The sequence below is a fragment of the Schistocerca gregaria genome, chromosome X (assembly GCF_023897955.1).
Source record: "Schistocerca gregaria isolate iqSchGreg1 chromosome X, iqSchGreg1.2, whole genome shotgun sequence".
Lineage (NCBI taxonomy): Eukaryota > Metazoa > Arthropoda > Insecta > Orthoptera > Acrididae > Schistocerca > Schistocerca gregaria.
Window position 1 is genome coordinate 730336055 of NC_064931.1, and position 14286 is coordinate 730350340.

Consider the following 14286-nt stretch of genomic DNA (forward strand, 5'->3'; position numbering starts at 1 on the left):
GAATGGGCGACCATCCGGTCTGCCGAGCACTGTTGGCAAGCAGGGTGCACTCAGCTCTTGTGAAACAAACTGAGGAACTACTTGATTGAGAAGTAGCGGCTCTGGTCACCAAAACTGACAACGGCCTGGAGGGGGGTGTGCTCACATCACGCCCCACCAAATCCCCATCCAGTGACGCCTATAGTCGGTCGGTCAGTACCCTTACGGTCTCGCGAGGCATGTTCGGGCGGAGTTTAGTTTATTAGTTTTGACTGTAAATTATTAGAGATTCTCAATGAGCTGTGAGAAGCCATCATCAGCTAGCATTTGAATGGGTGACCATCTGGTGTGCCGAGCGCTGTTGGGAAGCGCGGTGCACTCAGTCCTTGTGAAGCAAATTGAGGAGCTTCTCGATTGAGAAGTAGCGGCTCTGGTCTAGAAAACTCACAACGGCTCTGCATAGGCTGACACTCCGCCATTTCTTCGAGCATTGTCCGTCGTCTTAAGCGCCAAAATTCCCGTACTGGGATATCCTCGTTTCCGGCCAAGCCTTTGCACCCGCAGTAACGGTCGCTGCCCCTGGACCGGTCCCTGCCTCTGGATCGGCCGAGGCACCTACGCGGCCCTGTGGCTGTCTGCCAGTTCTTAGCCGTACAACAAATTACCTTGTACCAACACTGGACGGCATATTAGCTCACCTTAATACGCGTAACGTTACACACACCATGACGAACCCCTACCAGGCTTGTAAAGTGACCGCCCTGGGCAGAGGCTCTGCTGTATACATTACGTGAGTGCTCTTTTACGAGCTACCTTGCCGGGAGATGCGCGTGACTCTCGCATGAAACTCCGCCATCTGAACATTACCTCATACTAATGAATAACTGTTGCATCGATAAGATCTGACTTGCTTGCTCCTTGACCTGTTAAGAGGAGTAGCAAGTTATCTGTCTATGTTCTATTAAAAGGTGCTAACTATGAGGGTGACTGCACTGTTCCTCATCTGCAATGGCTGACACTAAAATTACTGGTGGATACCGTTCTCCACAAACTTTTAACCACAGCGTGTTGACGTCTTGGTCAATGTGCAAGTAGTGACATACACGCCAGCACCTTACGATGTTACTCTTATTAATCTTCGTCTTTGTCGTTATACTGGATGTTCATATTAGTTGGATTAAGAGGGATGTCTGAAGTGTGGACCAAGATTATTATAAAACATGCAAACCTAAAGAGTATAATGATATACTTCTTTCCGAGAGGTTGTCTACATTCGCAAACGTTTAGCAAGTGACAAAAGCCAATGGACAGTTAAGAAATGTAAAAAGATACGAAAGGGATTTGACATATCTCTGTGTGGATGACATTTTCCGCAAAGTCTGATGCTATGCCTCTAGATTCATAAATTCTACAAACCAACTTGAATGGTCGTTCAGCTGCCACTTTCCCAAATGATTCAGAAATTCTGAAGAAATGTTATTGATACATTTCAGCTTATTTGATGACTTGTCTTCCATGGCGCTATTAAACTCTGACTCTAATGCAAAGTCACTATGTCTTTTATATCTACCCCTATTTCTTGCTCCGTCAGATCATCAGACAGTCCTTTCCTCCTCGTAGAGATCTTCAACGTACTCCATCCACCTATCTGCTCTCACAACTCTGTGCTTAACAGTAGAATTCCTCTTGCACTCTTAATGTTGTTACCTTTGATTTCAGTTTCACTGAAGGAAGTTTTGACTTTTCTATATGCTGTATTATTCCTTCCTACAGTCATTTCTTCCAGATATATTCGCATTTTTCCTGCAGCCGTTCCCTGCACTTACCATTCATTTCATACCTAAGTGATTTACATTCCTATATTCCTGTCTTTTTCTGAACGTCTTCCCTCTTTCTATCTATATTTTTCAGTCCAAATTCTGTGATTGGCCGTTTTAGAGATGTCCATTCTTCTTCAACAGGACTGCCTATGGCAGTATTCATTATACACACAACAAAAAAAGTTTTGCATCATCCCGGTTCCCAGAGATCCTGAAGATAGACATTGACTGTGGATATTGTATCACAGACACAGTCCCTTTGACTGTTCAGAGATGTCACTAAACCCGCCCGTAGGTGTAAACAAAGATGCATGGGCTGCGCCTGTTAGACGGAGGGGGTCCGACAGCCAATCAATTCCAGTCACTCCACCAGGAAGGAGGTTCACGGCTCTTGTTGTCTGTAGTTCAACCATGCCTAGAAGTTCAATATCGCTGATAGATCGCGTCCGCATTGTTACTTTGTGCCAGGAAGGGCTCTCAACAAGGGAGGTGTCCAGGCATCTCGGAGTGAACAAAAACGATGTTGTACGGACATGGAGAAGATACAGGGAGACAGGAACTGTGGATGACATGCCTCGCTCAGGCCGCCCAAGGGCTACTACTGCAGTGGATGACCATTACCTATGGATTATGGCTCGGAGGAACCCTGACAGCAACGCCACGATGTTGAATAATGCTTTTCGTGCAGCCACAGGACGTCGGGTTACACCTCAAACTGTGCGCAATAGGGTGATTGATGCTCAACTTCACTCCCGACGTCCATGACGATGTCCATCTTTGCAACCACTACACCAGGCAGCGCGGTACAGATGGACCCAACAACATGCCGAAGGACCGCTCAGGATTGGTATCACGATCTCTTCATTGATGAGTGTCGCGCATGCCTTGAACCAGACAATCGTCGGAGACGTATTTAGAGGCAACCCAGTCAGGCTGAACGCCTTAGACACACTGTCCATCGAGTGCAGCAAGGTGGAGGTTCCCTGCTGGTTTGGGGTGGCATAATGTGGGGCCAACGTACGCCGCTGGTGGTCATGGAAGGCGCCGTAACGGCTGTACCATACATGAATGCCATCCTCCAACCGATAGTGCAACCATATTGTCAGCATATAGGCGAGGCATACGTCTTCATGGACGACAATTCGCGCCCCTATCGTGCACATCCTGAGAATGGCATCCATCAGGATAACGACATCACTCGACTAGAGTGGCCAGCATGTTCTCCAGACATGAACCCTATCGAACATACCTGCGATAGATTGAAAAAGGCTGTTTATGGACGACGTGACCCACCAACCACTCTGAGGGATCTACGCCGAATCGCCTTTGAGGAGTGGGACAATCTGGACCAACAGTGCCGTTATGAACTTCTGGATAGTATGCCACAATGAGTTTAAATGGTTCAAATGTCTCTGAGCACTATGTGACTTAACTTCTGAGGTCATCAATCCCCTAGAACTATTTAAACCTAACTAACCTAAGGACATCACACACATCCATGCCCGAAGCAGGATTCGAACCTGCGACCGTAGCGGTCGCGCGATTCTAGACTATAGCGCCTAGAACCGCTCGGCCACCACGATGAGTACATTCATGCATCAATGCAAGAGGACGTGTTACTGGATATAAGAGGTACCGGTGGGTGCAGCAATCTGGACCACCACCTCTGAAGGTCTCGCTCTATGGTGGTATAACATGCAGTGTGTGGTTTTAATGAGCAACAAAAATGGCGAAATGATGTTTATGTTGATCTCTATTCCAATTGTCTGTACAGGTTCGCGAACTCTAAGAACCAAGGTGATGCAAAATTTTTTTGATGCGTGTGTAGTAGTATCTACAGCGTTAGAGAACTTAAACGCACCTCATGATTCCTCACTGCTTCAGTATTCCAATTCTTTCCATACTGATTCATCCTGGTTATTCTCTTAAACTTGAGTCTACCCTTCTTCATTACTAAACCGTGATCTGACTCTATATTTGCTCCTGGGTTCGCGCAACAATTCTTTCTCTGATTTCGGAATCTCTGTCTCACCGTGATGTAATCTTACCGTGTCTTTGAGCCTTTTCCAAGGTATAACACCCCTTCCTGTGATTTTTTAGCAGCGTATTTGTTATTACAAGGTAGAATTTATTGCAGAACTCATTAGTCTTTCTTCTTTGTCATTCCTGCTCACGAACCCATTTTGTTATCTTTCTTTTCCGTACCCCTACCATAGCATTCCTATCACCAATGATTATTAGATTTTCTTCGCCCTTTATGTATGGAATTAAGCCTTTAATATCCTTATCTACGTTTTTCTATATTCTCATCTTTTGCTTGTGATTTTGCGTTTATACCTAACTACCATTATTGGCGTTCTTTTTATTTCTAGTCCCTTTACATCATTTTTTGCTGCTGTTGATATTCACCGACCGGAGTAGCCGAGCGGTTCTAGGAACTACAGTCTGGAACCGCGCGACCGTGACGGTCGCAGGTTCGAATCCTGCCTCGGGCATGGATGTGTATGATGTCCTTAGGTTAGTTAGGTTTAAGAAGTTCTAAGTTCTAAGTTCTAGGGGACTGATGACCTTAGAAGTTAAGTTCCATATTTCTCAGAGCCATTTTTTTGCTGTTGATATTACTCGTATGATCAGAGAACTTTGTTCTTCACATTTCACTTACACTCACTTAAAAACATTTCTTCAGCTTATGGTAAAGACATTTTCATTTTTTAAGTGATTGCAGTTGTTGTGATACGGGGGCAGGCTTCACCTTTTACGAGTAAAGTAGTGTTAATAAGGGACAAAAATTAACCAGCAGTTGTAGAATACGTACATCCTTTAGACTTATTATTTATGTGTACCAAGTTCCCGTCGCAGATCTTTAGGAGGAAGAGTAAGACAGTGTACATTGTATCAACATAAAGAGTGGACCACTTGCGGGAGAGTTTTTAATATCTCGGGTAAATTTGATAATCTACAGAACTGATTGTATTTCATTACACAGAAAATTACGTCAAATTCAATGACAACCGTCAATTAGAAATAGCGATGGCAAACTCAAACCAAGCGAAGTTCAGAAAGTGACTTTGGTTGTAGAGTGAGTGAGAACTGGTATGTAGAAACCTATTAGTATGAGTATAGTATAATAACTGGAATGGTTATTGAATCTGTGTTAACATGATTTAACCTGTCATTTAACGGTAGTATTTTGATGGGGATTATAAACAGAGTTATTAGAGAGATAAGTAGGATTCGTCAGCATTTTCACGGTCAGGAACTTTCCTGATCTGAGACGTGTAGTTTGGGTGTACGTTCGCCCTCATATGTTATCGGAACCGACAAGTGCGATGCATGCGAATTTCAGATACTCAAATTATTGCATGTATTTTTAACCAAAGAGGTGGCGCGGCTTACATTATGCAGAGGATTGCCATTAGCAGACGTGAGAAGTAGCGCATGAAAAGGCCTGCATTCCGATCCTGCGTCTAAGTGGCTCAAAAGCCTGAACATTAAAATAATTTCACGGCCCTGCTTGCAGCTCTCGAAATTGGTGATTCAGCTGGCAGTCCTCGGAGGGATAGGAGACAAGTTATGCGTGTGGTCTGGGTGTAGGTTGTGTTACATAGTGTTTACATTTTATGAAGTGAGATTTTAATGATCCGTTATTATCAACGAAGTTTATTTTCAATAGGTAAAGCCTAAAGGAATTTGGAACAGCTTTCTCGTATGCAGGCGTGGAATTACGCTTTCAGGTTTCCTAGGCGAGTGTTGAGCGTAAGTGACCGTGCATGTGCCCGGTAGAAACATGTCTCGTATCAGGACCTCGACAAATTAGCTAGTTACAGGTGGTTTTAAAAAAAAACAGACTTCGCAAGGTCTAATTTCTGGCAGTAAATGACATTTGTTATCTATTGACAAAATCTTCTCGGATTACCAGCCGAGTTGTAGCGTGGACTTGTCGGAAAGTTTCAACGACTTTCCTTCACGTAATCTTGTTCGTGTCTGAATGTAATTTGCAGGAACCGGAAACTAGTACAAACGTTGCGACACTTCGACACCATGACTTGGCTAATAACCCGAGAAGTTTTAATCTCTGAAATTCGCTGAGAATGCCTGCATTCCCATATTGTTATCTACTGTGTTTGATCTGTTATATCCTAAATTTGAACAAATCAGCTTGTTATAGTCAGCTTACTGTTAGCGGTATCCGTTTTCCTTTTCAGTCTTTGGACCTCGTAATCTTATCGAATGGAGTTAGATAACTACATTACATTAATTACTGATTTTGGAGGGGTGACAAGTTAATCACGATTAATCACGACTCGTGGGTCAATGCGAGGCTCGCGACCAATACTTAGATTTGTTTAAATACCGCATGAACGCTGGAAATTCACCCAGGTCCGTCAGTAAGAGTTTCACAGTTACCTTCTGAGCACTGTAGCACGTAATGTCTCGCGCGTTGCACATAACGAAGATTGTTTATGCATTCTGGCAGTGGCACGAGAGAGACTTGGCGCATCACAAGCACCTCACAGGCGACGAGACTAAGAGACCTTCAAACACCATATTACTCAGTGTGTGTCTGGCACATCAGACAGTTTACTAGAATATGTGAAATGTATTCTCAGCTGCGAATATGGGCTATCATCAGGTGTACAATGGAATGACAATGAAAATTTGTACCGGACCGTGACGCGAAACCAGATTTCCCGCTTATCGCTAGCGGTCACCATACCATTAGGCTATTCGAGCGTGACTCACGGCCAGACCGAAACTTTCGTGTGTCGCCAACCACGTATCTACCACCTTTACTCGAAGATCAATTTTGTATATACCCGTACAGGCGAGACATTTTACTAGAAAGTGGCTTTCCCGGTGTCCGCGGATAAATATGATATTGCAGCGTCTGTCTACATCTATACTCTGCAAACCACCGTAAGGTGCATGGCAGAGGGTACGTCCCATTGTACCAGTTATCAGGGTTTCTTCCTCTTTCATTCAAATACGGAGCGCGGGAAGATCGATTGTCTGAATACCTCTTGTGCGTGCAGTAATTATTCTAGCCGGCCGGAGTGGCCGAGCGGTTGCGCTACAGTCTGGAACCGCGCGCTCGCTGCGGTCGCAGGTTCGAATCCGGCGTCGGGCATGGATGTGTGTGATATCCTTAAGTTAGTTAGGTTTAAGTAGTTCTAAGTTCTAGGGGACTGATGACCTCAGATGTTAAGTCCCATAGTGCTCAGAGCCAATTATTCTAATCTTATCTTCACGAATCGTATGTGAGTTTTACGTAGGGTGTTGTAGTATCCTCCTAGAATAATCATAAAAAGCCAGTTCTTGAAACTTTATTAATAGACTTTCTCGGGATTGTTTACGTCTGTCTTCAAGAATCTTCCAGTCAGTTCCTCTAGAATCTCTGTGACACCATACCACGGATTCAACAAACTTCTGACCACTCGCGTTGCCCTTCTCTGTATACGTCCAAAATACGCTGTTAGTCCTAACAGATACAGGTCCCACATACTTGAACAATATTTTACAACCGGTCGTATGAGTGATATGTAAGCAATGTCCTTTGTAGATTGGTTACACTTCCCCAGTACTCTACCAATAAACTGATGTCTACCACCTGCTTTATCCACTACTGAACCTTGTGATCTTTCCATTTCATATCCCTACAAAATGTTCCACCTAGGTAATTGTAAGAGTTGGCCGATTCCAACAGTGACTCATTGATACTATGAATTTTTCGTTTTGTTACATGCAAAATTTTACATTTATGAACATTTAAAGCAAGTTTCCAGTGTCTGCACCATTTTGAAATCTTATCAAAACCTGACTGAATATTTATGCACCTTGATTCAGATACTACTTTAATATACACTACTGGCGATTAGAATTGCTACACCACGAAGATGACGTGCTACAGACGCGAAATTTAACCGACAGGAAGAAGATGCGGTGATATGCAAATGATTAGCTTTTCAGAGCATTCACACAAGGTTGGCGCCCGTGGCGACACCTACAACGTGCTGACATAAGGAAAGTTTCCAATCGATTTCTCATACACAAAAAGCAGTTGATCGTCGTTGCCTGGTGAAACGTTGTTGTGATGCCTCGTGTGAGGAGGAGAAATGCGTACCACCAAGTTTCCGACTTTGATAAAGGTCGGATGGTAGCCTATCGCGATTGCGGTTTATCGTAACGCGACATTGCTGTTCGCGTTGCTCGAGATCCAATGACTGTTAGTAGAATATGGAATCGGTGGGTTCAGGAGGGTAATACGGAACGCCGTGCTGGATCCCAACGGCCTCGTATCACTAGCAGTCGACATGACAGGCAGCTTATCCGCATGGCTGTAACGGATCGTGCAGCCACGTCTCGATCCCTGAGTCAACAGATGGAGACGTCTCCAAGACGACAACCATCTGCACGAACAGTTCGACGACGTTTGCAGCAGCATGGACCATCAGCTCGGAGACCATGGCTGTGGTTACCATTGACGCTGCATCACAGACAAGAGCGCCTGCGATGGTGTACTCAACCACGAACTTGGGTGCGCGAATGGCAAAACGTCATTTTTTCGGATGAATCCAGGCTCTGTTTACAGCATCATGATGGTCGCATCCGTGTTTGGCGACATCGCGATGAACGCACATTGGAAGCGTGTATTCGACATCGCCATACAGGCGTATCACCCTGATTGATGGTATGGGGTGCCACTGGTAAACTCGTGTTCGCACTCACGGCACATTTTGAACAGTGGAAGTTACATTTCATATGTGTTACGACCCATGGTTCTACCATTCATTCGATCGCTGCGAAACCCTACATTTCAGCAGGATAATGCACGACCCCATGTTGCAGGTCCTGTACGGGCCTTTGTGAATACAAAAAATGTTCGACTGCTGCCCTGGCCAGCACATTCTCCAGATCTCTCACCAACTGTAAACGTCTGGTCAATGGTAGCCGAGCAACTGGCTCGTCACAATACGCCAGTCACTACTCTTGATGAACTGTGGTATCGTGTTGAAGCTGCATTTGCAGCTGTACCTGTACACGCTATCCAAGCTTTGTTTGACTCAATGCCCAGGCGTATCAAGGCTGTTATTACGGCCAAAGTCGGTTGTTCTGAGTACTGATTTCTCAGGATCTATGCACCCAAATTGCGTGAAACTGTAATCAAATGTCAGTTGTAGTATAATACATTTTTCCAATGAATACCCGTTTATCATCTGCATTTCTTCTTGGTGTATTAATTTTAATAGCCAGTAGTGTAGGTAACTAATTTATCGGCAAGTATCCAGAATGAGATTTTCACTCTGCAGCGGAGTGTGCGCTGATATGAAACTTCCTGGCAGATTAAAACTGTGTGCCCGACGCTCGTTGGTAGAGCACTTGCCCGCGAAAGGCAAAGGTCCCGAGTTCGAGTCTCGGTCGGGCACACAGTTTTAATCTGCCAGGAAGTTTCATATCAGCGCACACTCCACTGCAGAGTGAAAATCTCATTCTGGAAACATCCCCCAGGCTGTGGCTAAGCCATGTCTCCGCAGTATCCTTTCTTTCAGGAGTGCTAGTTCTGCAAGGTTCGCAGAAGAGCTTCTGTAAAGTTTCGAAGGTAGGAGACGGATACTGGCAGAAGTAAAGCTGTAAGTACCGGACGTGAGTCGTGCTTCGGTAGCTCGTTTGTAGAGCACTTGCCCGCGAAAGGCAAAGGTCCCGAGTTCGAGTCTCGGTCGGGCACACAGTTTTAATCTGCCAGGAAGTTTCATATCTGCAAGTAGTCTGATTTCACTATTAATATTATCTGCAAGGTCATTAATGTACAACATGAACAGAAAGGGTCCCAAAACACTTCCCTGGGGCACACTCGAAGTTACTTTCACATCTGGCGATCCCCCACACTGCGGCATTACTCTGTACCTGACACTAATGAGGCCAGTGTTAGAGTACGCTGCTGTGTTGTGGGGCAACGTTCGTCAATTGCAAAGCTGCAGACGGTCGAGTACAAGGCGCTCAGGTTAGCGCGTCACTTGCCACGAGACATCAGCACCGGAGAACTCCACAGAGTAGCGGGAGTACCGCTGCTTAATCACCGATTCCCGCAAGCGGCGCATCGTTTTTATGCGGCCGCGCGGATGTCGGAGGACGACCTCGTCCGCAGCTTGGGCAACCACGTGCACTGGCGCCCGACCACAAGGTGGCCAGACCTGTTGCTGGTGTAAAGGAGCGCCACAACACGGCCGAGAAGACCCACTAGCAGCAACGCAACCGCGAGGAAGATTCAAATGAGAAGACAACACTCAACACTCCCAGGAAGAAGTAGGAAAGGCGTGACCCGCCCATCCAACAACTCACCGGAGAATGAAAAAAAAAAATGGCTCTCAGCACAATGGAAGTTAACATCTCACGTCATCAGTCCCCTAGAACATAGAACTACTTAAACCTAACTAACCTAAGGATATCACACACACCCATGCCCGAGGCAGGGTTCGAACCTGCGTCCGTAGCGATCGCGCGGTTCCAGACTGAAGCCCCTAGAACCGCTCGGTTACACCGGCCGGCCCGGAGCATGAAGCTCCGTGAATTTACGAAGGGAACATCTGTCGATGGCTCTCTATCCAAGATAACACGCTGCGTACTCCCCACGAAAAAGTCCTCAATCCATTTACAAATTTCTCTTGAAACCCCGTATGATGCGGTGTTCGTTTGGACATGCGTGTCCAAAGGAATAGTGCATCGTAATTCAGAATAACGCAGACACTGCAATATAGTATCATATCTTATTTCAGTAGAAGGTCCTAAAAGTAACAAAAACGTCGATAACGCAAGGTAGTGTCATGAGAACTACAAATTAAGTAATTGGACAGACTAATAGAGCATCAATACCAGTCAGGTGCTTGACAGCCGATGTACTGTAACATCAGGTTTCACGCAAGCAAAAGTTTTATTTCCACTGAACCTACGTAAGATATTCAGTTCTGTGCACTCTCTCACCTGCCTATTTTCTGATTTGTAGTTTAAAAAAATGCACAATGTCAATGAAAAGCATTGTATTAGGTGTCTACTAAGAACAAACTTTTTTTGTTCTCCAGTGGGCCAGAAACGAGAAGACCAGGTACAGGCGGCGATGGGAGAGTGGGGTCGGTGGCAGCTGCTGGTGGTGCTGTCCGTGTCGCTGGTGAAGATCCCGGTGGCCTGGCACCAGCTGGGCATCCTCTTCCTGGCGCCACCCGCGCGCTTCTGGTGTGAGGAGCCGCCCTCCAACATCTCTGGAGAATGCTCCGTCTCTCTGAACGGGACGCCCACGGCCTGCACCAGCTACCGCTACGATCGTTCACTCTTCACGGAGACCATCATCACGCAGGTCAGCCTCCACTCCACTGCCCTCAAATACTCTGACGTAGTTCCAGTTTGATTCTACATGGAATACGCTGAGGAATTAGCTCCGTCTAGAGTCTTCTGAATTGGTCCAGGGTAACCGGAAACGTATACAGGTAATTCCTTTCTACGATCAGGGTGAAACATCGGATGTACATAAGTACAGGAGAACATCATTGACAACAGTCGGTCGCAGGGTGCTAGAAGATATTCTAAGCTCAGGCATTATGACACTTCTGAGGAAAACGAGCTTCTGTAGCAGGGGGAGGTCCAATGATGGTTACTGGATGGTTTGAATCGTCTTGCTGCTTCTTTGGTTGCAGACTTCGCGGCTGGGCGTCGTGGGTTCGCGCCACGGCCTGGGAATGGAGGACGTTGTAAGAGAATGCAGTTGAACAATCGGTTTACATAACTCTTCATTATTCCTTTATACTCAAACAATTATGAGTGAATCCTCAAGCAGGGTCCGCAGCTCGTGGTCTAGTGGCTATCGTTGTTGCCTCTGGATCACAGGGTCCCTTGTTCAATTCTCGGCCGGGTTGGGAATTTTCTCTGCCCAGGGACTATCATCAGCATTTCATCATTATTCGTGAACGTGGGCAGACTGGACTGTGAAAGTATTGGGATTTTGTAGGGGCGCTGATAACCTCGCAATTGAGCGACCCACAAACCCATCATCATCCTCATCATCATCATATCCTCTACCAGGGCACAGTTCTTGGTTGTCCTGTGTTGCCCCTGTGTCAGAGTGGCATGCGAAGCATACGGTTCCTTGGTGTACTCTCAGAGTTGGAAGGCAGGCTGCTTACTCGGAGAGTAAGCACCCAGCGTGGCTCTCCTGGCGTCAAGGTGCAGCCAGTGAAGCCTTCTAGCGTTGTAGCAGACGAATACGTTAACAATGTGGAGCCGTTGAGTCGTCCATTTGTGCTTTAGACCGTGTGGCACCAGCTTGTTGGTTCAGAGCACTATGGGACTTAATTTCTGAGGTGATCAGTCCCCTAGAACTTAGAACTACTGAAACCTAACTAACCTAAAGACATCACACACATCATGCCCGAGGCAGGATTCGAAAATGCGACCGTAGCGGTCGCGCGGTTTCAGACTGTAGCGCCTAGAACCGCTCGGCCACTGCGGCCGGCCCAGCTGGTTGCCCGGAGGGGCGTCAGGCAGAGGTCAGCAGTTCGCTGCTCGGCGACAAGGGTAATGGCTGTCACAACTACGGCGTCGCCTGGCACAGCATAACCTAGACTGTCAGTAGAGCGTTCTCGTCCGGCAGGCATTGTGACATGCTCGCCCTGTCGAATATCTGCTCAGACAAATAGCTCTGAGCGCTATGGGACTTAACATCTGTGGTCATCAGTCCCCTAGAACTTAGACCTACTTAAACCTAACTAACCTAAGGACATCACACACATCCATGCCCGAGGCAGGATTCGAACCTGCGACCGTAGCAGTCGCGCGGTTCCGGACTGAGCGCCTAGAACCGCTAGACCACCGCGGCCGGCTCTGCTCATATAGCCAGGGGGTACAAATACAGCTGTCTGGAGCTGACCACGCAGAACATACACCACTGCCACATTCATAGGTCATGGGGGAGTTTCCCGAATGAAAGCAGTGTCCTGGGTCCGACTTCAGTCACGCGGAAGGAGGCCGGCGTGAAAGTAGGCACTCCGTAGCTGCTGTCACTCTAGATAAGACACTAGGTCACAGCTTCAACCTGTGCTGTAACATTTCCCTCAAACACTGATTTACGAAGAACTGCTTATGACACAGATTGATTATTCATTAACGAAATTTTTCGAGTAATATATTTGCAGGTGAAAAGTTAGATTTCGCAGACACGTGACTGACACGATGAATATTGGATTCACAGAACCCAGTACGTTATACTGGACTGCGAATGTTCCGCGGAAACGCAAGTGACATAGGATGTGTCCTAAGAAGAAGCAGTAACAGCCCTAAAGAAATTTCCTGGCAGATTAAAACTGTGGGCCGAACAGCGACTCGAACTCGGAACCTTTGGTTTTCGCGGACGAGAACATTTTCTCGCGAAAGGCAAAGGCCCTGAGTTCAAGTCTCGGTCTGTCATGATGTTTCATATCAGTGTACTCAGCTGCAGAATAAAAATTTCATTCTGAAAACACCTCCAATACTTGCAATATACCGTACATAAACAATTTGGAGGCTAGGATCGACAGCAGTATAGCATTATTCGGTGGTGATTTTTTGTAAAGGGACGTTCGTAAAGACTTGCAGAAAGGCGTGTTAGTGCCCATAATAAGAAACTCCAAAAGAACAGACGCTACATATATAATTAAGGTGAGGATGACCTGTTGATGGCCGGCCGCGGTGACCGTGCGGTTCTAGGCGCTTCAATATCGGAGGGGCGCTGCTACTATGGTCGCAGGTTCGAATCCTGCCTCGGGCATGGTTGTGTGTGATGCCCTTAGGTTAGTTAGGTTTAAGTAGTTCTAATTTCTTGGGGACTGATGACCTCAGCTGTTAAGTCCCATAGTGCTCAGAGCCATTTGAACAATTTGAATCAGTTGATGACTTCAATGCAGATGTACACCACTCTCGATCTCCTACGGGAATCTTCGAGTCCTCCCTCGGGCATGGGTGTGTATGTTGTTCTTAGCATAAGTTAGTTTAAGTAGTGTGTAAGTCTTGGGAACGATGACTTCAGCAGTGTGGTCCCTTAGGAATTCACACACATTTGAACTCTCCTACGGGAATCGGCAAAACGCTGCGAATAATGAGGAGAATGGGCAAGGGACACTTCATCAGCAGTGTATGGATAAGTCGGGAATTTGGGTCTGGCGGGAGGCGTGCTTGGGTATTCCGTGCAGATACGATGACCACCGTCTGCCTAGTAAACGGAAGACCTGGGTTGGAATCCCAGTCCAGCACAAACATTCCACTTTCTCCGTTGATTTAATTAAGGCCCACTAACAGCTAACGTCAGTCATTTATTTGTGCCCTGATTCATAATAGTTACAGGATCAAAAATGTCCGAAAGAAGAGACGCCACATATAAACTCATTTAATTCCACCATTACGTCAATAAAATTGACAGAAGCAGAACAGGAAGATTCTAACCAATGTGCACTACAGCAAGATTTTCACC

At 46.3% G+C, this 14286-nt stretch overlaps 1 protein-coding gene across 1 annotated transcript in view; it reads left to right on the forward strand.

Annotated features, from left to right (window-relative positions):
- LOC126299195 (organic cation transporter protein-like) overlaps positions 1 to 14286 on the forward strand; it is a 352718-nt gene that overhangs the window by 121853 nt on the left and 216579 nt on the right. Inside the window, exon 2 of the mRNA XM_049990976.1 lies at positions 10874 to 11145. Within this exon, the coding sequence (XP_049846933.1) occupies positions 10874 to 11145 (272 nt within the window). The remainder of the gene's footprint in view (positions 1 to 10873; positions 11146 to 14286) is intronic.